Source organism: Hyposmocoma kahamanoa, unplaced genomic scaffold, assembly GCF_003589595.1.
Source record: "Hyposmocoma kahamanoa isolate Upper Pololo Valley unplaced genomic scaffold, ASM358959v1 88, whole genome shotgun sequence".
Taxonomy (NCBI): domain Eukaryota; kingdom Metazoa; phylum Arthropoda; class Insecta; order Lepidoptera; family Cosmopterigidae; genus Hyposmocoma; species Hyposmocoma kahamanoa.
This window is the reverse complement of record NW_020654466.1, coordinates 918,384-945,190: the sequence shown is the minus strand read 5'-3', so window position 1 is coordinate 945,190 and position 26,807 is coordinate 918,384. Positions and strand designations below refer to the sequence as shown.

The 26,807-nt window shown below is 36.9% G+C and overlaps 1 protein-coding gene across 1 annotated transcript in view; it reads left to right on the top strand.

Moving 5' to 3' along the window:
- Nucleotides 1-26,807, top strand: part of LOC113235864 (sodium-dependent serotonin transporter-like) — an 86,595-nt gene that overhangs the window by 34,230 nt on the left and 25,558 nt on the right. The window contains exons 2-4 of the mRNA XM_026471787.1: nucleotides 10,067-10,213; nucleotides 11,041-11,200; nucleotides 12,855-12,989. Coding sequence (XP_026327572.1) covers nucleotides 10,067-10,213; nucleotides 11,041-11,200; nucleotides 12,855-12,989 — 442 coding nt within the window. The remainder of the gene's footprint in view (nucleotides 1-10,066; nucleotides 10,214-11,040; nucleotides 11,201-12,854; nucleotides 12,990-26,807) is intronic.

The window sequence follows — 26,807 nt, the reverse complement described above, 5'->3', positions numbered from 1 at the left end:
TATGACGGATATGTGATGTGAAATCGGTCTGCAAAATTTGTACATACAATGCCTTTTTTGCACTTCGTTAACTTGGTGCTTTAAGATACGAGTTTGAGAACGCAATGCGACGAAATGTTACATTAATATTTTTAGTTAAAGATCAGCACTGCGTTTCGTTAATAGATGCTAAAATAACTAAGAAACTAACGTAACCCAGACCGGTGATCGCAGCCCCTGTCTCTGAGTCGGCGAACCAACTCTTTAAACAAGTCCCGAGCTTCCGAACCCCAGGGCCCCGCCGTCTCGACCGCGACGGGTACGAAGTCGTACATCGGCTGCGAGGCCGAATATTTAGCATGTTTTAGTTTTGCGGCATTTACAGCCAGTACATACACATGTTGCATCCCACAGAAGACAACGACCTTTCCACCAAGGAATCAATGTCAAACCGTTCGGCCTTTTACCGTCGACTCAGACCCGGCTCGATCAATATTACTTACAACAATATTCTTTTTTACACTTTTTAACAAACATTCTATAACTCCACCCTCGTGAGAACGGTTACCGCGTCACGATCACGAGGTAACATCCTGTTGGACAGAGTCGCTATTCTGCCCCTACGTTTGGTCCTTCGAAAACAACAAAAGCAGTACCGTGTATAGATAAAGTTTGTTATTGAAGACAGTCACAATTGAACAATTACACAGTGTTTGCGCGAACCACAATTTCTTGAGCAAATTCAGAGCGGCAGATGTCGTAAGCTGAACCCAGTATATAACCAGAAATAGAGACGAAATAAGGGCCATCCATCCTTGGCAACTCATTATGCAAATGGGCCTTACATCACTTTTAAATATTTGCGTTGAAATCACAAATGAAATAGTACAGCGCCAACAACTGACCTGTATGTACGTTTATTTGTTTTAAGAAAAATAATATCTCTAACAATGGAGGCTGTTCCATTCGGTGGTGTACGAAAAACAGCAAAACATCTAATAACAAAACAAACGGAATCACATTTCATCGATAATTAAATATTTAATGTTTCAATTTTCGTCGCTTATAGCAAAGCTCAAGTTAAACTGCTGGATTTGAAGTGAAACAGTTGGTGTCGTCAATTGTTTCGAATGCCGGCTGGCCAATCGGAGCGCAGTTGTCACAGTTATAATTTGGTACATTGACTTACAAATAAATGGACGACGTGTCTAATACAAAAACCAAGAAAAAAATGTCCCAAGTCAACCTATTTAAACGTAGTGACACGTCAAGGAATATGAAAAAGCTAAAACTTTGAATTTAAATTGTAATGTAATCGCAGTACTGTCTAATTTTGCCTCCTTCGCTGTCAGTCGAACAAACGAAGACTAGAGCGTGAATGACGCTCTGTATACGATTTTAACGCCCTATAAGTTCGGACACTTTTTAGCGCGGACCCGACGTCCATATAATTGTAAGTCAATGATTTGGTAGAATAGTTTTCAAACAAATTAACTGACGTTTCGTCTCCATTTCTGGTTATATACTCGATGGCTGAACATCAACATTGAACAGCAAAATAATACTAGAACTAGAACATTGTCAACGCAGCAAATCAAAGTTCAATGTTGTACATAACTGTACACGCTCCCCTTGTAAAACGAGGCCCAGCAAAGGTCGCCTTGGTTCCCTCTTACCAACTTGACTGCTCATTCTAGCGTTACAAATCTGTTTTGTCAATCTTCCTTCATTCAGACTGTCTACATGTCCAAACTATCTAGGAATCCCTTTCTCTAACTTTGCCACTACATTTTCTATTAAGCTATTCTAGAAAACCATCGAGCCACTTAGTATCTATTCCGAAGTTCCGAAGGCATATTGCTTTCAAGGATGCTATTTCTTTCCTAGTCGTGTTTAGAGCGTGATAAATAAACTCTTTACAGGCACTTACGTCGTGCTCGAATGGTTTTATTCGCCAGATTAGCGAGTAATTAGATCAACATCAGGGCAGCAATAAAATACGGGTCTACGGTAATTCATCGAAATGGCGTAGTAATGAATATCGACGTAGCTCGCCAAGATTAACAATGATAGACAAGTTGGAAGATTTCCGTTGCAAGACGTACACGCGTTGTCTTTTAAACATGTTTACATGATTTTTGTTTCACTATAGTTTTAAACCTCGTCTATGGCAAATTTTGAATATCAACCGGAATCTTATTATAGAAACGTTTCAGTTTTGAATGTTAATGGTGCTGGTTAAAGTACAGGCACTTGGGACTTGTCAACTTATGTCTGAAGGTGACGGGCGCAATGGCAGTGCCCTTCAGGTCTTTGCGAAAGCTCCGAGCGCCAATGCAATGGCTATAGACGGTGTGTAGCGTACACGTGTTCATAAATGTACTGCGATGCTAGTGTAAGAATATTTATTTAAATTTCTCTCTCAAATATATACTTGGTACTAAACGCTATTCAAAGTACATCCATGCTTATATATTCTTCACCGTAACCTATCACAAACTCGATTTTTTTTCTTCCATTAACGTTTGTTCGAGTTGAGTTCGAGTTCGAGTTTTTCTTTTCCAATAACGTTTGTTCGAATTTTCATTACACCGAAAACCGAATTATAACGAAACCGTTGTTCTTTCAGTTACAATTGACGGGTGTCGTCAATTGTTTCACTTGAAATCGACCAGTTAACTTGAGCTTTGCTATAATGGACGAAAACTGCAACATTACATATTTAATATTTAATTACGGATGAAATGTGATTCCGTTTGTTTTGTAACTAGATGTTTTGCTGTTTTCCACACCATCGAATAGAACAGCACGGCATTGTTAAATATATTATCTTTATTACAATAAATGCATAATATTTTTTCGAATATACAGAGACGTACACCCAGTTGGCCTGTCTATATTTCAGTGCAAACGAGAGTTGATATTTGTAAGAGCTGTATCGCTAATGTGTTACCAGGAATATATGGCCCTTATTTCGTCTCTATTTCTGGTTATATACTCTATGCACGATGGCAAGCATTATAGTGTATGCCATAGATACGATAACAATAAAGTAGTGTAATCCCTGACACTTGAGCTACATAATATTTATAATTCGTAAATAGATAGGCTTATCGTCGCCTCACTTTCTCAGACTCGTATCTTAAAGCACAATGTTACTGAAATGCAAATAATAGATAGTACTTACATACAAATGCAGGCTTATTTGACATCACATTTCCTTCATATGCACACACTGACTTTTACTTATTCTTTATTATTGGTGCCTAAACTAGGTTGGACCTGTACTATAGGTCACCAGGTATCCACCACCGGATCTTAATGGTACAATATTGTGATGTTTTTGAAATTACTAAGACGTTAAGGGTAAATTGGTGTGATGATTTGAAAATGCACTATTTATTTGTTATTTTGAGAAAAGGTACTGTGACAAATTAGTTTCAATAGAAAAGTTAGTAAGTGTGATAAGAAAGTGATTATATGTAAAAATTTTGAGTGAAAAGTGTGTATAATGGGTTAGGGGATGTACAGTGCATGAATGTAAAAATAAATAAAAAGTTTTGGCATCTCCTGAATAATCACTCTTTGTAAGATACGAGTTTGAGAAAGTAAGGCATCGACATACCATATATGCCATTTAATAGGTGACAAATATGACAAAATCAATACATACAATAAAGGCGTAAAGAAGCTAAGCCTGTAGTTTCAATATTTTAAAGTAAAAGATAGTGTTACCTACGCAAGACAGGCTACAGCAGCAGTAGAGCATCTTGTGAAAGAGGTCGTCCAGAGAAGTACTGCCACCTTACCACCGCCAATTTACTTTAGAAGGGCTTACCCTTAGGGTGGTAGTGAAATTACAGGCACGCGGGACTTCTCAACTCCCACTCAGATTTTTGCGGCACTACAACTGTTATGGACAGGCGTGTAGCTGCCTTCTGGACCCGTTCGTCTCGTCACTTGATATTATAAAAAAATACGATATCTGAAAAAAATATCAGTTTTTATTTTTAACTCTTTTGCCACTGAAATCGTCAACAGCGGTCAATTTAGACCTGGTTCTCAATAAACTTGTATGAACATTAAATGCTTGTTTCAATATGTTGGCATATAAAATAGATATGGCAATTTTAAAGTAAGTTTATGCTCGAGTCGGATCGTACAACATATAACAACGTGATGTAACTGTGTGTCCCAGATTTTTTTTAATATAAGTGATGGTACAAACGAGTCGTGCGCCTGATGCTAAGCTGCACACCTGTCCATAACAGTTGCAGTGGCACTAAAGAGTAGAGTAATACTAGTGCCACTCAGAGCTTTAAATCGCAAAGATCTAAGGGGCACTGCCACTGCGCCCGTCACCCAGAGACATAAGTTGACAAATACCATGTGCCTGTAATTGATTATACGTAATCCAATCAACAGTTTCCTTTTTATATTGTATTAGTAAGATAATACAGTAACTTTTGCCTATATTTTATTATACATATTTATTTTATCGGTTTGCCAAAAATGTAGCTTGTCATTTATTATTGAGGTAGTGACATTGGCATTTATTCAAAATAAAAGAAAAAATATATTTATACAGAAAAAATAGTTCATTTTAATACAAACTTGATTTTGACCTTCAAATACACTTTTTTAAATAACCACAAGTTAATTAACATTAACATAAACCATTTTTTTAAACCTCCGTAATTATAAGTGCTATTCACGAGTCTGGTAGAGGTGATCTTAACCAGACAAAAATTTCCGGTCTATTTATTCACATCGTAAACAAAGCAAGTCTTAACCAGGAATGAAAACGTTAAACGTTTTAAAAGAACAAATATGTAAGTCATTATATAAATTCAAGCGGAATTTGACAAAGGTAATTTTTTACGTATGAAATAAAGATTGTTTGAGTTTTTTTTAGTTTTGACTACAGCTTTAAGGGGAACAAAATAAAGTATTTGTAGGTAGTAACACTAAACACACACACACTTCATTCTTATTTAAAAATGTACCTATCAAAATTATTACGAAATAGGAAATACGCTGCGTCAAATGTTGAGAGAGGACACTGACTCCTGTAGCAAATTATATCATTTTATTATTGAAGATGCGATATAGCACTTAAATTTAAATTTGGAAACTAATAACAGAAACCCAGGACTGTAGTCTTAAAACCACCACCAGTTTTCAATTATTTATATAAGTAGTTTAAAAATTACGCGGACTCAAAAACACGTAATTTTCAATTCAATAAAAAAAACATTTAATAAGTAGATCAGGAAGTAGCAGTAAGGCACCTTGTGAAAGAGTACGTCCAGGGAGGTACTACCCCCTTACCCATTTTCGCAGTTAAGCGGTATTGTGAGCATTACTGCGTTCCAGTTTTGAAAGACACAGGTGATACATGTGACTTGCCAAATTTTGTCCCAGGGTGACGAGCGCAGAGACTAAGCCCCACAGATCTCTGAAGTTCAATAAAAAAATGGTTATTTTCGCAAAAGAATCAGATTAACTTTTTAACCAACCTAGCCCAAAGAATGTTGCCAAGGCACTTTGCTCGTCAAACAGATGGCCCGTCACTTGATTGAATTAATGTGGTTTGTGCGCCATACCATTGCACACCATAACTATTGATCTTGTTTATTTAATAATTTATTGTGGAGGAAAACACTAACATTTAGTAAAACGGAAAACTCAAACAACAGGTACTGCTTATTTCCAAAAGAAATTTCTTCCTGCAGATCAAAATATAGAACACAATAATTACATTAACGGGTTTACGTGCGCAACAAAACAAAATTATAAATTATTATTAATTACTTAATTATACATATTTCATGTTATTATGTCTATAAAATGGATGGAACAGAGGATAAATAGTGCTCCTAGACTCTCATTACAATTATGAACAGCAATAGGAAGTGCGTTCCAAAGTCTGACCACACGAACAGTGAAGGAGTGATATGGAAAAGATAACTGCGACCTAACGAGAGAGCGAGAGCGCTTATCCTGGGACCTGAGAAAGCTGAAACGCTCTTTCAGATACCTGGGAGATAAAGGATTTTGTAGAATGTTGTGAAGAACAGAGACGATATACAAAATCCTGCGGAGACGAATGGAAAGCTACCTGAGCTGACTGCGATAGTGTGATCTTTTGATTTTGAGATTTAGTTAAATGCTATTGCTTAAATTATGTAGATAATTAAAATATTTGGTTTAGTACCGCAAAAACCTAAAAGCTGGAATAATTGTAAAGTAACGATTTTTGCTACAGTTGTCGTAGTGAAGGAGTTCGTCAACCGCGTGGTAAGTCGTAAATTGTCCAGAGCGCGCTTCGGAGGGCTTGTAAACGTTTGTCAACAAGTAAACAAACATTGCAGACGTCTTTGTAAACACAAATGATGAGAAGACACCCCCGCAAAAAGAAATTGCTTTTTAGACTTCTGTACTTATGTTTAACAAAAATTCTCGTGACGACGCAACCACAACCAATAAGCTTCAAAACCGGAACCGGAAATAAATAAGGTGGCAGTACTTACCTGGACGAACTCTTTTACAAAGAGGTCTATTGTTGCTAAAAACTACATAGAAAATAAATTATGTAGTATTCAAACTTTTAATAAACAACATAAATAATTACCATCATCAATCGTTATTACACGTTACGTATTATATGTTCCGCTGCTAGGTACAGGTGTCTTTTCGCTTGCACAATGTGGGTTGGGGACCTAACACGTTTGTCACGGGGTTGTGAAGTTTTTCAACATGCGAGTCTCATCAGTTAGTGATTGGTGTTTGATTAAATTTTATCGGCGCGGATAACTGGCGTAACTAAGAGGGGTTACACAAGACGCGTTCGTGAGACGTGCTATTGCATCGCTACTTTCGCGATTTGACCTCTATCTCACCTGATGGAAAGTGACGATAAGGTCGACGATGGAGCATGCACACCTAAATAATGCCTATTCACTCTCGCTTTGAAAAGGTCCACGTTGTAACGTTCAGGGAACAAGTCTGCAGACAGGGAATTCCACTCCATAGCCATTTAGGTATATGCGCGATTGCACCGATGCAATCGCCTATAAATCCCAAATATAACGATGCAGTCGCGCGCTTGCATCGCGTTTAGATCGCTGCTTAAAATCGCACATGTGTAAAGGTAGAAGATTAGCGATGGCATCGCTACTGTAAAGACGTCGTGTGTAACCGCTCTTAGAGCGGTCGAATAACTAATCGTCTACCTTTACACACACGCGCGACTATAAGCAGCGATCCACACGCGATGCAAACGCGCGACTGCATCGATGCAATCGCCTGTAAATCGCAAGTAATAAAATAAATAAATAAAAAAATAAAATAAAAATATTTTATTCATTCATTTTAAAGGGCATTGCACAGGGGCGGTTGTTTAAGCTTGTTAAGGCCTGTTTTAAAACATCGCTCTCCTATAATATTAATAGTAATCTTACTCTTATATTGTTTGAAGGTGATGAAACACCTTAATATCTACTATAACTGGTGTTACGACTAATACAAATTTCACTAATTACAGTAATTTTTAACTTTTCAGACTAAAATAGATTAGCCTAAGTGTTAGTGTGTGTGAGTGCAAGTATGTGTATACGTGTCTGTAAGTGTGTAATTGTGTGGAATGTGTGCATGTGTGTCATCCGTCCGTAAGACGTACAATATCCAAAATTATATATTGTCATACCATGTTAAATAGCATCATTTGAATTGCTTGTCTCATATCTAAGAAGTTACTAAAATAACAGTTGTATTATAAGTTTAAATAGCAAGTGTAACGCTACAATCGCTGCTAAAAATCGCTGTGTGTAACCACTCTAAAATATGTTTTATTTTCAGTTAGCCTTACTATTAAACCCTCACTTGTGTACTATTCAGGTCTCTGCGATTTAAAGCTCTGAGCGGTAGCTGCAGCTGTTATAGACAGGCGTACGTCTTCTTCGCCCCGTCACGTGATATCATAAAAAAAATGTAAAAGTATTAAAAAGTAAACTCGTTCCTCAGGGTCAGTTCTATCACTCATGTTTGCAAAGCCATTGGCGATGTTTGCCTGTTTGTCCACGCCACTCGGTCAACAAGGCGAATTGTCAGCTGTTGACATTGTCAAATATTATCGACTTTTTAATGAATTCTCTGGAAATGAATTTCAGACGTGTATTTCTTGGCTCGTGATATTTTTTACTTACAAGTTAGGTGGTAGTTTACCATGATTTGATGATATAATAAAGTCATAACTGAAAATCGTAAAAATAATACGAACAACATGAAACAAATTATCTTCATCATCTACCTATTTATACATCCCGCTGTTGAGCACGGAGCTCTTACCAGGCGAGGGTTTCAGGCCATAGTCCACCACGCTGACCCAAAGCGGGTTGGGGATTTGACGTTTTTCAAAGGAACCTTCTTCGACTTGCAAGTTTTATGAGGATGTTTTTCTTCACCGAAAAGCTCATCGTATATTTCCATAGAATATACAACCAGAAATAGAGACGAAATAAGGGCCATATATTCCTGGTAACACATTAGCGATACAGCTCTTATAAATATCAACTCTCGTTTGCACTGAAATATAGACAGGTCAACTACTGACCTGGGTGTACGTCTCCGTATATTCCAAAAAATATTCTGTATTTATTGTAATAAAGATAATATCTCTAACAATGCCGTGCTGTTCTATTCGGTGGTGTGGGAAAAACAGCAAAACATCTAATTACAAAACAAACGGAATCACATTTCATCGGTAATTAAATATTAAATATGTAATTTTGCAATTTTCGTCCATTATAGCGAAGCTCAAGTTAACTGGTCAATTTGAAGTGAAACAGTTGACGACACTCGTCAATTGTTTCGAACTCGGGCCAATCGGAGCGTAGTTGTCACAGTAATGATATGGCAGAATAGTTTTCAAACAAATTAAGTGACATTTCGTCTCTATTTCTGGTTATATACTCGATGTATATATCAAATTAGATTTCGTACATAAATTCTGGAACTCAGAGGTGCGAGCAGAGATTAGAACCCACGGCCTCTGATTGAGAGGCGGTAGATTAACCATTATAATTCGTATCAGTTCCGATTCCAAGAAATGACGGCCCGAAATGTCACAGGAATCATTTTATCTCTAGGCTAGTACAAGCGATGTGTGTATTTTCTCGAATTAGAATAGGACTTAATATTGCATAACGATATCCGGAGTTGCTCCGAGTTTTCTAGATTTGTATAGTCTCTCTCTCTCGATCCTCGAATGCAGCGCACAAACGCGTTTTTAAACGACATTTTAAAGTATACATTATTTTATTTTACTATTAAGGTGACACGACTAAGTTGTTTGTGCTTCTCTGAGTTGGATTGAGAGATCTATGCTAAATAATAAGGGCTTAAATTGTACTAGTTAACAATTATGATGTCAACGTATATGATTTTGATGACAAATAAAAATAATGGTATTATAATAAATTTGAATAATAAATAAATGTTAATTATATACTATAAAGTTATGCTATTGTAATCTAATTAAATTCCAACTTTAAAGTGACGTAATTCTACTCATAATATGACGTATTTCTTTCTTATTACATGACATATTTTTTATTATTATTTGATAAATAACAATTTTAATTAATAATTGAAACCTCGGCCTACCTCTGCTGTTATTGTTATCCCTAATAAAGGGCTCATAAGTGTAGCATTATTTTAAATCTAAGACATGTATACTATATGAATGCAATAAATATATTGAATATTATTGATTGTGAATCATGTTATTGATGTAAAGGATTAATTAATAAGTTTGTGTTTTTGTTTTTTTTTTATATTCATTTAAAGTTTAAGAGAGACCTCGTCTATTTAAAAGAAACACTTATTTTTCTATTTTTGGCAAATAGGAGCAAACCATTTCTTTACTTTGGGAGTGAAATGACAGTTGTAACTTATTGCAGTTACAATGTGTTATAATCGTGCTCCCAGGAAAAAAACGTTGCTGAGATAGCATTGTTCAATATACTTATTGCGTTCTGGTCTACAGATCTCTTAAATCCTGTTACTAATAGTTATGATTGCGTAGGGGGAGAGTCCGGCGCGGGAGCGGCGCGAGGGCGAGTGCGAACCGCCGGCGCTGGACGACATGCCGCCGGGCGACGCGCCGCCGCCGGCGCACCCGCCGCCGGACCAGACACCGGCACAACCACTGCTGCCTCCCCCTAACAACCCCGTAAGTAACAACTTTACTTATATTCATAGCTACGTAAACGCAATTAGAATACGAGGATGCCACTCGCGAGACGATTCAAGAGGCGTCGGGACAGCATATTCCCTAGCTACTAACGGAAATCGTAACCTTGGTATAATAAAACCACATGTGATCATACCTCAATAATGCTTTTACCACATCAAAGTATGTAATAATTGTAACTATTTTATTTCGAAAAAAAGACCTTGAAAGTTTGTGGAATTACGTCTATTTGCCAAGTTTTATGGAAACCCGTTAACGGAAAGAGGTACTTTCAACAAATACAGAATCATCAAAATCGGTTCATCGGTTATTTTCCAAAAATTCGTGGTTTCGCAAAATGATTGTGGCAAGACACTAGCAGGGCTCCGTCACTAGCTCGAGGTTACGCGAAATACAAAAACCACGAAAAAAATGTCCCAAGTCAACCTATTCGAAATTTAAATTGTAATGTCATCGCAGTATCGCGCTGTCCGTAGAACAAATGAAGACTAAAGCGGAGTGTCGCGCTCTGTATACGATTTTAGCGCCTTACAAGTGCGGACACTTTTTAGCGCGGACCCGACGTCCATATAATTGTAAGTCAATGTGTATCAACGACAATGCAAGCGCTCAGGCAAGTCTTTAATTTACATTACAATCCTTGTACAACCCCGGCACTCGGTTCCGCACGACAGCACACGGTGAACAACGTTATTTTCATCTCTCTGAGCGCGTACTTAGCTTCCTTTTTCCTCGTAGTGAGCGCCTGGTTTCATATATATATATGAAACCAGGCAAATATATATATATGGTGTCTATTGTGACAGCAGCCACAAAAGACGCGGTCGTTAGTGGTGTCCCTGACACCAGCTCGGCAGCGGGAAACATGGGCCAAGAAGGCGGAGTTTCTGCTCGCTGTGGTGGGCTTCGCCGTCGATCTCGGCAACGTGTGGCGGTTCCCGTACATCTGCTATCAGAACGGAGGCGGTGAGTGTTTTTTTTAAGATATTGTAAACAGCATACCACAACCAAGACGCTTCATCTCTGCATTAAAAAGGCTCAAGTTATTAATATACAGCTGTCAAGATCCGAAAATTTCGAACGTGTAAGGGTGTATTTCCACCGGCGAGGCGAGACGATTTTTAAAACTTGTATGGCAAAATATCTCTCATATAAAATTCTCTCCTAGCGCATATTCGGTGGAAATGGTCGGGATTGACGAGGATAGGCGAGACGAGAAATATGAAATATTTGTTGATGTAACATTGAACCGTATTGCTACCTACATAGACTCTTTACTTCCTTACTTCTTAACTCTGCAACGGAAACACGATTCACGATGTCTCGTACGATATCGCGCGAGACCGTGTGCTCGCGATGGCAATTTTTGGTGGAAATAGGTAGGCGAGATTTCAATTCTCGCCTCGCTTCGTCTCGTCTCGCCTCGCCGGTGGAAAAGCACTATAATGCTGGCTTCTCACGGCCCATGATTTCAAGAGCGAGCTCGCGCCACAGGTGGCCTCGGACCGACACGCGTGAACCAACATAAAACAATATAAAAACGTAATCTGGTTGCAACTTCCTATATACAAACTCCAGTTCTGTGGTCTACCCCTCAAATATAATTCAATAATTATGTCTGATGGAATTTGTCCAATCTGGAAGTCACAAAAGGGATCTCGATTTCAGATGAAATTGTTTGTAACAATTTAAAAGGATATCTTTTCAATTCGTTCTTTAAGACGCGTTACTACTTTGTGCGGTGCTACAATCGAACTTTTGTTACAGCCCCCGTAGTATACCGCCTCGATAAAGCTATTATATCCACATGTAGCTCTCAAATTCGAGTGATAAACAGGCATTTTAAAATTTTATCACAATAGCTAACATGGCGAGTCATGGTGAGAGAGTTATCGCGAAAGATCAACACAGTGCCAAACATGTCTGCAAGGTCACACGTTTAAAAATATTTTGACAATTCTTTACAGTAATATTATCAACGTAAAATTCTTTTTATCTTAGACTTCTTTTTAGACTTCTTCTTTCGTTTGTCGCGCTCAAATAAAAAGAAATAATAAAAACAAACAAATTGATACATATATATAAAACATTTAAAACATGTGATGAGAACAATTTTAATACATTTCAATATATGAGAGTAATTAGAAATAAGTAAAAAAATAACTAATATAATGTAACGAGTTCTTAGGTTTTCGCGATTGTTACACATAGGAAATGAAACTATTTTTCCGGATTTAAATCGCGTATATTATACAATACAAATATACGCGATTTAAATCCGGAAAAATAGTTTCATTTCCTAATATAATGTAAATTATGTAAAAACAGAAACTACAACAACTTTTTCTTTCAGCATTTTCGCGGCGTTCATTAAACGTTAAAGATAGCTATGTGCAATTTCATATCGTTGTCCTTGTTCTTCAAAATGTATAACAATAGTTCATTACCAAATAAGCAAACTTAGCTTTATCAAGTGAAATATATATGGTCACGGAGAGGTTTATCACACTATCATACTGCCATACTGTAGTATGGTCTCTTCACAGGTCTCCGTTATTAATTCTCTAGATTCTATTTATTTATTACAAAATACCTAAATTAAATAATTGTCTTTGTCTAGGCGCGTTCCTGATCCCGTACTGCGTGATGCTGCTGTTTGGTGGTCTGCCACTGTTCTTCATGGAGCTAGCGCTGGGGCAGTATCATCGCTGTGGGTGTCTGACGCTTTGGAAACGAATCTGCCCAGCACTTAAAGGTTACATTGAACACCTCATTTTATTATCTCACTTAGTTCTGCGTACAGTACTTAATGAAAGAAAATCGTCGCAACATTTGGTCGATAAGTCGATATAGTCGTTTAAATGAAAATCGTAACAATAACTCATCCGAACGTCGATACGTCGAATGATAGACATAAATATTGGAATGAAGGAAGACGTGCGTAAATATGGGAAGATAGCGTGCATTATTTCCCTGGGCAATGGAATTATATTTTTAAATGACTATGGAATGTTTGTACAAATATTTTTACATGTACTAACGACGTTAGCTTAGTCTGTTATGCTTGTATTACTGTTCTGTGTTGCCATTCGGCCGTCTCGGCGTAACAATTGCAGTGCCATTCAGAGCTTTAAACCGCAAAGATCTGAGGGGCACTGCCAATGCGCCCGACACCCTGAGACATAAGTTGACATGTCCCATGTGCCTGTAATTTCACCAGCACCCTTACCCTTCAAAACTGGAACACAGTAATGCTGACATTACTGCTTGGCGGCAGAAATAGGTAAGGTGACAGTACTTCCCTGGACGAACTCTTTCACGAGGAGCTCTACTGCTACTACATGTGATAAAAGCAGTTTTGACGTACTTATGTAACTTTATACCGCGAGGGTATAACTTTTGAACGTTAAAATAAAACATGAATTTAAAAAAAAACGGCAAGCAAGTGTTAAAGAGTAAAATAAAGATCTACAAGAAACACATAGAAAAAAATTCGTTAGGTCTGGTGGTTCGCTCCGTAGCTCAGTTGGGAGAGCATCTGGCACAGTATGTTTAAAGGTGCTGGTTCGAATTCAGCCAGATCGAAGGAATTTTTCTTTATGTTCGATCTTTGTATTAATAATTATAACAAACCAGTGGAGTAATTTCGTACAAAAATAATTGAGTATCATGATAGTAAAATAAAAATTATAAAACGTGAATATTAATAAAACACGTACAGTGCGTACCCGTACATTCAAAAATCGAGCACCTACTACTAACAACAGCTTAAATAATCTTTTCACTTCTCATGCTCAAAAAGTGCACCTTTGTGTCGTACGTAGACGACATAAAATCGCATTTTATGTTCTAGAGCATAAAAGTAATTTTTTTTTCTAAGACTAAGGTAATCAATCTCAACAGCCAAACAGTCACTACATATTGCACAATTTTACTGAGCAATCAAATTGTCACCTACGAGTATGCAGTCGTAGGTGACAAAAACTTATTATATTATTTTTATACCTACATAAAATGTGTTTTATTTTCCTCACAATCGAAGTGAAAAGCAGAGTGTACAACAAGGGCATAAATGTCCATTTTTACCCTCGTCTACTATTTTGGTCTTCGCTACGCTCAGACCAAAAAATGGCCTCGGATAAAAATGGGTCACTTTATGCCCTTGTTGTACAATCTACTATGTTTACGTTAATATAAGCAGTTTTATTCACTCTTATTAAAATAAATGAAATCCGGTACTTGTCAGTACTACAGGGAGGGTGCTGTACGTGCTCCGAGGTCGCTCACCCTAGGCTCTAGCCTTTGGAGTCAGATGAATAAGGTCCATGTGCTGGCTTTCTTGCACAAGTAATAGTGTCCTTTCCGTATAACCAAGACTTTGATAGGAAGGGCACTATAAACAAAACTTAAGTAGAAAGATAAGGGTCTGTTTAAGAAGTAAAAAATATATATAGTTTCACCATTGACTTACAATTATATGGACGTCGGGTCCGCGCTAAAAAGTGTCCGAACTTATAGGGCGTTAAAATCGTATACAGAGCGTCATTCACGCTTTAGTCTTCGTTTGTTTGACTGACAGCGAAGCAAGCAAAATTAGACAGTACTGCGATGACATTACAATTTAAATTCAACGTTTTAGCTTTTTCATATTCCTTTACATGTCACTACGTTTAAATAGGTTGACTTGGGACATTTTTTTCGTGGTTTTTGTATTAGACCCGTCGTCCATTTATTTGTAAGTCAATGTATTTCACGATAATAATAAATCCTTTTTACTATCATAATCCCATCTCTTATAAACGAATGTTCGGAGAATTAATGCACAAAAATTCGTGCTTCAAACAAAACGTTCACGAACTCAAAGACAAACAAATCATTGAGCGTTTAAGGAGATTTCCCGCGCGTCTAAATGCGATACAAAGACCCTAATGGATTCCCGATACCGCCCAACAGTGTACCACTCAAGGGAACAAACAATGGTACCTCATCACTTAGCATTTCATTCATAAGCTTTGATTCCTTGTAGCGATTGCATTTGAGAATTTATTTTGGGGAGCTGCGAAAATAGCAAAAATCCGTCTTAAGTACGCTATGGCCGTTTTGACAGATTGCAATAGTGACGTCAAATCTCAATTCATTAACGAAATAATAATCTCAGTACAGAGTACTAAAAAAACCGACCTCGAAAGTACGTGGAATTACGTCAATTTGCTAAGTTTCATTGAAGTATCCCCTAGTTCGCCACTATACAGGACTTGATACTGGAGATAATAAAAATAGGTTCTCACTACGACACTACTGAAAGTATATCGAGAGAAAAACGCCTTGAATTGGAGAAATAGCAAAATCAACTAAATAATTGCTAAAAGTAATTGCTCCTAAATTAAAGTTAGGCGCTATTTATAAAAATGAATCTTCATGCGTGAACAGCCACCCTTTGAGGTGGATGATTTTCTTCAAAATGAAATGGGGCCACTATGGAATTACCCCCTTTCCAACAATAAAAGAATCACGAAAATCGGTTCACAAATACCGGAGTTATCGCGTAACATACATACAAAAAAAAACAAAAAAAAAAGAACAAAAGAACATACAGACGAATTGAGAACCTCCTCCTTTTTTGAAGTCGGTTAAAAAATATAATCAAATGCGAGTCACATCTATAAGTTTTTACATTTATAACTAGTACTGCAAGGGGTAGCTGATTAATAAGTTTTAATAAAACGAAAATAAAAATGTTTACTTAACATATCGTCAATTCGAAACTGCTTTGTTTTGCATTGAGCTTTGACGCGAGTTTGGCGGAGGTAGTTGTGCTGGACAGCGATCCTATAAGTGACGATCGTATTAGATTTCATTTAAAAAAATTTCGAATTTCGAAAAACAAATGCTGAGTTGTATCGTAAACCTATACATCCATTGACTTACAAATAAATGGACGACGGGTCTAATACAAAAACCACGAAAAAAATGTCTCAAGTCAATCTATTTAAACATAGTGACATGTAAAGGAATATGAAAAAGCTAAAACGTTGAATTTAAATTGTAATGTCATCGCACTACTGTCTAATTTTGCTTGCTTCCCTGTCAGTCGAACAAACGAAGACTAGAGCGTGAATGACGCTCTGTATACGATTTTAACGCCCTATAAGTTCGGACACTTTTTAGCGCGGACCCGACGTCCATATAATTGTAAGTCAATGTATACATCCATTAATTTTACTGCACGTTGCTGTTGACAACAATGCACATCAATTGGCTCCTCACTGACTGAGTGCCTTTGACACCCACTGACGCGGCCGCGACTTGAAGTAAAACTAGCCTCTAAGGCTGCGTTTTCTCGCGGTTAGTCGCTTATTGGAAAATAGCTCTAGAGGCTAGTTTTAATAACGACTGCGTGCGCGAACAATTTCCTAGTAGCGGCCGCAAATCGCTTCGGCCAACCACTCTCAGTGGAAAATTGGTTATTATAAAACAATATAATAAAACACAAAAATAAAAACTATTACATTTGTCAAATTACAACGACGTCCAATAAAAAAACGATTACAATTTCAGCTTGTAAAAATTGTTCAATAAAAGAAGTTTCAATTTGGTTAAAAAAAATAGGCTTTATTTATCATGCTTAAATTTCAAACAAAACATTAATAAAAATAAATTCAATAAAAAAAAACGATTGATCCCGATTGCCATTCAAAAATTCCATTTGATTTTGACAATGGGCCCTGTAAAGGGCCGGAAACGTCGTCGGTTCGTTTGAAAAAACAAATGTACGCGATTTAAATCCGGAAAAATAGTTTCATTTCCTATGTGTAACAATCGCGAGAACTTAAGAACTGGATACAAAACAAAATTAGTGGAGTTCGCAATAAAAATCAAAATAAGATAGGTTAGTGAATTCATCGAGTAAGTATATAACCAGAAATAGAGACGAAATGTTATTTAATTTGTTTGAAAACTATTCTGCCATATCATTACGGTAACTGCGCTCCGACTGGCCAGCCCGAATTCGAAACAATTGACGGGTGTCGTCAATTGTTTCACTTCAAATCGACCAGTTTAACTTGAGCTTCGCTATAATGGACGAAAATTGAAAAAATACATCATTTAATATTTAATTACCGATGCGTGTGTGTGTATGTATGTCATGCGCGCGCGTTTGTGTGAATATATTAACTGTGTTTAAAAGGTACGTATTTTCTCCATCTCATCGTAATTTAAGTTTAGTAACCACTGTTGCAATTTGATTTTAAAGTCATATTTATTTAAGGTGTGTATGTTGATTTTTGTCAGTTTTATTGTAAATCCGGGAGCTTAATATATGAAAGAAACGTTTAGGAAATGCTTTTTTGTACGATTCATTGTGACAAATATCTATTTGTCATAATGAATCACCCAATAAAACGCTCCACAGCATCATGCATGCATCAGCATGGAGCGTTTTATTGGGTCACGAACAGCTGGAACCTCCAGATGTTTACGTAACAGTGCTCGAAGGATGAAAAGTTGTCTGATTGTGAGAATTAAGAATAAAGATAAAAATATATGTATGAATAAATGATGAATAAAGGTAAGAAGTAGGATATCGGTATGGTTTGAAACTTATTACTTTTAACACCGCCCTCTGCGCCCTTCCTGCCTTAATTAAGGTCGTTTTGGCTGCACCTGCCCATACCGGTATGCAATACGTTATTAATGATTGGCAAAGGGCAGTATAGATCATATTTAAGGTATCTGAGTCCACAATAGATCTGAGTGTCTTATATACATGCAAAAGACGCCTGATTCTTGATGACAGTATCACGTCCCAATTTAGTTTGTCGTCAATGTAAATACCCAAATATTTCAAATTGGTACCACGTGGAAGAGCAGCTGTGAGTTTAAATTGTAAGATGTTCTGGAAATGTCGCATTTGATCTTAACGAAAAAGGAATGTACTTAGTTTTATCTATATTTAACGTGAGGAAGCTAGAAACCAACCAATTCATGACCACTCTCAAGGCAAATTCAGCATTGTTTTTAGTTTCTGCCCAAGTTGCACCATGTACTAGTAAGGCAGTGTCGTCAGCATATGTATATATAATTGTTTATGTTTAGAAAAAAATAAATAAAACAAAAAGAACCGACGATGAATCCTATGCAAATCACTTTTTGTATTATTTGGAATGTAAGTATGAATATTTTAGGTTGTAACATCGAACTGGAGAAAAATGTTTTTGTGTTTGTTGAGTATTTGGTGTGTGTGTTTTTGCATATTTATAATATTTGTATAAATTGTTGAGTGTGAAAGGACGTGCCTGTGTATATGTGGTGTGTGTGTTTTTGCATAATTGTATAATAATTTTGAGTATGAAAGACCTTTTTAGATGTTATAGGAGTAAGTTTATATGACCAAATGAATGATAATGTTTAAAAACAATTAATATTTGGTAAGTTTCCAAAATTAATAAAAGATAAAAGAATTTCCATATAATTTTTAAGGAAGGTTCCAGGGAGTTTCTCTGTTTCGGGTTCAGTGTACCGCTCCTTATCTAATTCAACTAGGATTTTTTCCGAACTGACTAGAATTGCATGTTTGAAGTATTTTGAACATTGACTTACAATTATATGGACGTCGGGTCCGCGCTAAAAAGTGTCCGAACTTATAGGGCGTTAAAATCGTATACAGAGCGTCATTCACGCTTTAGTCTTCGTTTGTTCGACTGACAGCGAAGCAAGCAAAATTAGACAGTACTGCGATGACATTACAATTTAAATTCAACGTTTTAGCTTTTTCATATTCCTTTATATGTCACTACGTTTAAATAGGTTGACTTGGGACATTTTTTTCGTGGTTTTTGTATTAGACCCGTCGTCCATTTATTTGTAAGTCAATGATTTTGAAATTAGATGTTTTGCTGTTTTTCCCACACCACCGACTGCATCAGCCCCCATAGTTAGAGATGTTATCTTTATTACAATAATTTTTGGAATATACGGGGACGTACAAACAGGTCAGTTGTTGGCGCTGTACTATTTCAGCTTTCTAATTTGTAATTTCAGCGCAAACGAGAGTTGATATTTAAAAGTGATTTCTGTATCATTTGGCTGATCTGTTGCCAGGGATGGACGGGCCTTATTACGTCTCTATTTCTCGTTATATACTCGATGAGTGAATTTAAACTGGGAGCTTTTGTAATTTAGTTAACTGACAACCTTACCTAATTGTCATTGTAAAAATTATGTCAAATACGTTTCATCGAACTGTGTAATTCAGAATCACTCTTGGAGAACTTATTGGCGGCTTTAACGATTTAGAAAAGAGCAAGTTTGGCTCTGATTGGTCAAATTACGCTCAGAACAGCGTTGAGATCCGCTCATCGCCGATATGGCCAATAGATCACGGACTTACTTTCTGCATTCTTTGTTTTCGAAGATTATTTCACGATCAGGAATAAAACTACACAGCTGTTTCGAAAAATTGTTCATCTTTTGTGTTTTTTTTCGATAATCAGTCAAGTATTCGTAATTGTAAAAGGTATTTCTGCCACCAAGAAGTAATGTGAGCATTACTGCTTTCCAGCTTCGAAGAGTAAGGGTGCTAGTGAAATTACATAAAATGGGTGCTGTGCGCAGTGGCAGTGACCTTCAGATCTTTACAGTTTTAAGCTCTGAGCTGCACTTACCAATAGGCGTTGTCCACTTGAAGCAAGGCGCAGGCAGCAAGGCGCGCGACTCGTTCGTCCAATTTTAACACTTATTAAAAAAACAAATAAAGAAGTAAAGATACTACGACCTGTAAAGGGCACGAAACGTTTTCTTTAATAATCTCAGTACGGAGTACTAAAAAAACCGACTTCAACAGTACGTGAAATTACGTCTATTTGCTAAGTTTTATTGAAATATCTTTAAATTCGCCACTATACAGGACTTGACACTGGAGATAATAAAAATCGGTTCTCACTACTCAAAGTATAGAGAGAAAAACGCCTTGAATCGGAGAAATAGCAAAATCAACCATTAAAATAATTGCTCCTTAGTAAAATTTAGGCGCTATTTATAAAAATGAATCTAGATGCGGGAACAGCTACCCTTAGAGGTGAATGATTTTCTTCAAAATGAAATGGGACCACTATGGAAGTATCCCCTTTCCAACAAAAAAATAATCATGAAAATCGGTTCTTTTGAAGTCAGTTAAAAATAACAGATATAAGCGATTTAGATCCGAAAATATAGTTTAATTTTACGAAAATGCCTCGAAATTAATACATGCTAAATATTCTGCCTTGGAGCCGATGTACGCCTTCGTGCCAGTCGCTGTCGAGTCGGTGGGGCCCTGGAAAGGAAGCTCAGGAGTTGATTAAAGTTGGGACTTGTATGTGGTGCCCCTCATATTGTCTACGTCGTTGTTCCACGGAGCTTGTCGGAGAATTTAGCTAATCTAGACCACCTTTGGATATAAAATTCAAAAGGTCGTGGTTATCTGGACGACATCTACCTTACGCCGCCGCCGTACATGCTATAGTCAGGTAGTGTGTTGCCAATTCAGCCCACACTACTTCTATTATCACCCATTAAGATGTAACAAAGAATTCCCCATAATATTGCGGACACTTGGATCCGTAGCGTTAATAACAATATAACTTAATTCTTTAGAAGTAAGACGCATGGTCTACTGATTTTTGGTGGTGACATCTTGCGCTGAGATTTCGATTGCCCAGAATTGATAGCGCAACTGGTACGCCTGTTCGTGCCCCCGCTAAATAATATTAATCTACAGCCACGCGTTCATCATCAGCTGGCAGTGCCGGCGGTACACACTGCGTCTTACCGTAAATCACCGGTTGTTCGCGCTCTGCACTGTTTTAAAGCCTTTCTCGTATCTGCACCAGACTGTGATGTTTTTGCAAATGGATGGGCTATGTGTGATTAATGTTTGAGGTTTTGTGAGATAACGGATGAACGTCTGTCATCTGTGAATTATTAATACAAATTGTCTATTTATGAATATATAGTAAATAACACAAAAAAATATACTTAAAAGTAGTCTTAACAACAATTGAGTACACTTTATATTTGAATTGGTGAATATTATAATTATTATCTAATACAAAGTTTGAATACTAAGAATAATTCCTTCCATTCAGCCATCACTGGATCGAAAGAATTTTCCTTAGTATCCGATCTTTGCTATTAATAAAAATAATAATTATGTCAATGTTGGTAAAAAATACAAGCTGTAAAATTGTTCTTTACACCATTCTAATTACCACCTTAATCCAATACGTTTGGACAATTGAAGCTTGCAACCGGTATTCTCGCCACGTCCGTGTCCCGTCATTCAGAGGGAATCTTAGGCTGAATATCATAATCATGGCCCCCTCGCAATCGAGATGCGACGATGGAATCTATTCGACAAATATTTGCAAAGCTCTTCATCGGACGCGCCGCCGCTCCAGCAACCGCTATAGCAACTTTCAAAATAATTTTATATGCCTTTTGAATAGTCATGAGGCATAGTAGTAGGCGTTTTTTACTTGGTTTAGAAAGACGTGTATTATATGTAGATATTGCTCTGAGTTTGTAATATCTAATAAATAAGAGTTCTCGAATAATAATATTGATAAATTTAAGTGAACTAAGATAGATTTGCCAGGATCGTGCAAAGTAGCCGTCAGTAGTCTCTATTCACCCTAATGGGAATCCAATCCCGGGTGCAGTTGCACCTCGAGAGACGACTTTGAATTTGTACCGAAATGGTGTTCGGAAACAAGCTCACCAAGCATCACCCCTTAAAGCACCAAAATGAACCAATATCTATCGAAAATGAATTGGGGTTCAGACGATACAAATATAAAGTCTCGAGGTGCAACTGAACCCGGGACTGGTTGCCACTCAAATTTAATTATTTTTAACAAGCAACCAGTCCCGGGATCACAAAATACACGCATTTGGGCTCATTCGGGTTCCGTTGCAATTTTAAACCAACCCCGGGCTCAGATGCTACAAACCCTTACAAAATAACATTTTCAAGTGTAAAAATTTTACTTTAATTTTTTGACGTTGACTTTAACTTAATCATACATTTTTTTTTTTAAAACCGACTTACAACGGTCAATGACCCGTAAAGTTTGTGGAATTACATCTATTTGCCAAGTTTTATTGAAATAACTTAACGGACAGGGGGTGAAATCCAAAATTTCCGGATTCATCCCCTAATTTGCCGTGTCGGTATAATCGCGTAACACACGTAACAACCTTTTTAATAGCAGCTGCAACTGAGCTACAGAACGAACCACCAGACTTACGAATTTTTTTCTATGTGGTTCTTGTAGATCTTTATTTTACTTTTTTACACTTACTTGCCGTTTTTTTTTTAAATTCATGTTTTATGTTAACGTTCAAAAGTTGTACCCTCGCGGTATAAAGTTACATACGTCAAAACTGCTTTTATCACATGTAGTAGCAGTAAAGCTCCTTGTGAAAGTGTTCGTCCAGGGAAGTACTGCCTTACTTATTTCTGCCGCCAACCAGTAATGTGCATTACTGTGTTCCGGTTTTGAAGGGTAAAGTCGCTGGTGAAATTACAGGCATGTGGGACTTGTCAAGTCATGTCTCAGGATAACGGTGTCAGTACCCATAAGATCTTTGCGATGAAGCTCTGAACTCTGGCACTGCAACTGTTATGGACAGGCGTCTAGCATACCATCAGGCGCACGACTGTCCGTCCCGTCACTTGATATTATAAAAAAGACAAAAAACTCATCCTTTTTTAAAGTCGGTTAATAATAAAAATCTTTCGTATTGATGTATAAAATTAATATCAAATAGCAAAGAGAAGCCAGAATCAAAGAAGTCCATTGGTGTATTCTTTAAACGGAACAAAGAACAGTACATAAAAAAAGAAAAACATAAAAATAGCAATTTTGTTGTTGAGAAAACTTAACTCAGTTCGTTAGAATAACATTATTAATATTAACAATAGTTTATTTAAAACAATATGTTTTAATTGCTAAGAAAAATGTCTTATTCGTGTCTTGTAATTGATACGAGACCAAAATAGGATGGTTATATTCACCTAAACTTCAAATAAGTATGTATACATAGAGTGGACATTACTTCCCTCTGAAAATACGAAATCATTGTGTTGTATTTAGTTGTGATAAGTCCCAGCTGAAAGAAACACGCTGTATAAGTTTAGAGGAGTCCGCACCCTGGAGCAATTCACTGGCAGATGTGTGCACAGCAAAAGATATAAATCCTGGAAACATGAAAAGTTGAGCGTATACTGTATTTATTTAGTGTAGGCGTACTAAGAACGGATTTTTCGAATTTCCACCCCCAAAAGGATAAAATGTTTGTAAGAATAATCTCAGCACAAAGTAGTCAAAAACCGATCTCTAAAATCATTCATTACCTAGTTTGCCACCCTTAGAGGTGAAATATTTTCTTCAAATTTAAATGGGTCCTAGTGTTTGTAGAAGTAGGATCAGTAGCCGGAGGTACCGTTGAATTCAGAACCTTCTTCTTTTTTGAAATCGGTTAAAAATAGTTTTTCTCTCTTTATAAAGTTAAAACAGTATAAATAATGCAAATGTTATAATATTGACATGAGGTTTATCAAAATTAACCTTCAAGAATTGGTTATTAAAGTTTGACTATCTCCTATGGATTCGGATTTTACCGTACTGTACTGGATACACAGTGCGCCGTATGCCCGCCGTGTGTAACTGACCCACAGGCTGCACAAAGTATCAAAAACAATGAAAAAATGTGTTAGGTGCCCTTTTCGCAAAACTATGATCATGCTGGTTGACACTTTATTGCTTACCAGCACCCAAATATACCTGTCACGTGTTTTGCTTCTATGTGAACCATCTTCAGGGGTTGGTAAAAAAACACGTTTGATAAAAAAACCAATTTTAGGAAGGTGGTTTACGCGAAACAGAAAAAAATGGCTCGTGGTCTACGGCTCAAAATAAGTTTTTTAACCTCTAGAAAAAACACACCACCGCCAAGCCGTACTTTCAATAAGGAAAAGCCTCTCGAATACAAACCCTCTAGACGGCCACTTGATTTCATGCATTTTAACCAACCCAGAATGGTCAGTGAAACCATTTGTCTCCACGTAAAAGCATTGCCTGCTATATATTTATAAAGACCGCTGTAATACTCCCGAATAATAGTGTTTACACCGACTCTAAATCGTTGTTCCAGTAGGGAGTCACTGTCTTTCGTCTGGTAGCAATTTTATACCACACGGAATATATTTTTAAGATATAATTATATCTTGTTCTATGTTCTTGAAACGGAGTCCCTGACAACTATGCCATTGCCGGGGAACACTATATCTCGCACTTAAAATTCAAAATTAATTTTTTAGGTCATGGAAGAGGCGAAAATTTAAAATAGATAATAAAAATAAAAATGTGCCAGACAAGTATCAAACTAGGGAATTTCTTGTACTATGAATACCAGAACTACGGAATTGACTCTGTGACACTTCCTAGAACACCCAGGCCAATACGAATTTAGAAAATAAAATCAAAGTCAAAATCAAAATAATCTTTACTTCATAGGTAAGCCAATTACACTTGAATTCGTCATGCTGATTAAACTCTAGTAGTAGCAGTAGAGTTATTTGTGAAAAAGTTAACCCAGGGAAGTACTGCCACCTTACCTATTTCTGTCGCCAAGCAACAATGTGAGCATAGGTAAAGGTGCTGGTGAAATTGCAGGCACATGGGACTTGTCACCTTATGTCTCGGGGTGATGGCGCAGTGGCGGTGCCCATAAGATTTCTGCGATTTAAAGCTCTGAGTGGCACTGCAACTGTTATAGATACCGTGTCGCTTACAACCAGGCTCACGACTTGTTCGTCATGCTCATTCGTAAGGCAGATTCCCCTGAGAAGAATAAGCAAGAAACTCTATGGGTTTCTCTTTTTTTAACATACATTTGAATACATTTAGCATTACAATATTTAATTTAAACATCTTAGACTGAGAATACCTGCAAGAGCTAAACGGGTCACTACCACGTGTATCTTTGTCATCCAAGTACGTAGAAGCTGTATTATAGCCTTTAGTATAAAGTTTTCGTTAAACCATAGTTTTAAACCTCGTAATTAACAAATTTTGAATATCAATCGAAACCTTATTATTGAAGCGTATAAATGTATACCCCTTTAAAGCGATACTACGTCAGCTCAATTCAATTTTTAACCGACTTCAAAAAAAGGAGGAGGTTCTCAATTAGACTGCATGTTTTTTTTTGTATGTATGTTACGCGATAACGGGGGTAGGTACTTCTATAGTAGTCCAATTCCATTTTGAAGAAAATTATCCACTTTTAAGGGTGGCTGTTCACGCATGAAGATTCATTTTTATAAATAGCGCCTAACTTTAATTTAGGAGCAATTATTTTAATGGTTGATTTTGCTATTTCTCCAATTCAAGGCGTTTTTCTCTCAATATACTTTCAGTAGTGAGAACCGATTTTTATTATCTCCAGTGTCAACTCCTGTATAGTGGCGAACTAGGGGATATTTCAATAAAACTTAGCAAATAGACGTAATTCTACGTACTTTTGAGGTTGGTTTTTTTAGTACTCTCTACTGAGATTATTATTTCTCATACTGAGTAGGTTCAATGCGCGTTTCGAGCGGTAGGGGGACTGGCTTTAATTCAGAATTTATTTTCAAGACGAAATCAAAGCCGTTTCAAAAATGTATATCGTATACTATACGTGTTCCATTTAGTTCAGTTGATATTTAAAAAAAATCATTGATATATCGACTCATCCGAAGAACAGAGTCCTACGTGGTTATACAACGGAAAGAGGATAAATACATAATATCTTTATTCCAACCAAGGCCTAGCTATAGGCGTTTATCAGAAATTTTGTATCTTATTTCGTTTTGGAAATAAAAAGTCGAACAACGATCGATCTGATATCCATAGCGAAGAACAACGAACGAAATGTAATGTCCCGAGAATAAGCAGTCCTGCACATAGGGCTTTGTTCTACGGATGAGTCGATATGTAAAGTACCTATTGAATGCAGGGGTTTTCTAGTAAAATTTCGTGGTAAGTTTATGTTTTTTTCTCTATCATGAAAATTTATAGGAATCGTGTTTTCACACCATATAGTAATCAGTTTTACTCATTGACTTAGAAATAAATGGACGACGGGTCTAATACACAAACCACGAAAAAAGTCCCAAGTCAACCTATTTAAACATAGTGACATGTAAAGGAATATGAAAAAGCTAAAACGTTGAATTTAAATTGTAATGTCATCGCAGTACTGTCTAATTTTGCTTGCTTCGCTGTCAGTCGAACAAACGAAGACTAAAGCCTGAATGACGCTCTGTATACGATTTGAACGCCCTATAAGTTCGGACACTTTTTAGCGCGGACCCGACGTCCATATAATTGTAAGTCAATGGTTTTGTAAGTCAAACCAAAGCCATTTGAGGTTGTATCCATTCTTAAGTATTTATGATATAAAACATAACAGCAAGTTTTTTACATTGTTTAGAATATAGATTGCTCCGTACAGTTTAGCTACACTGTTGCCCGTCATCGTTTGA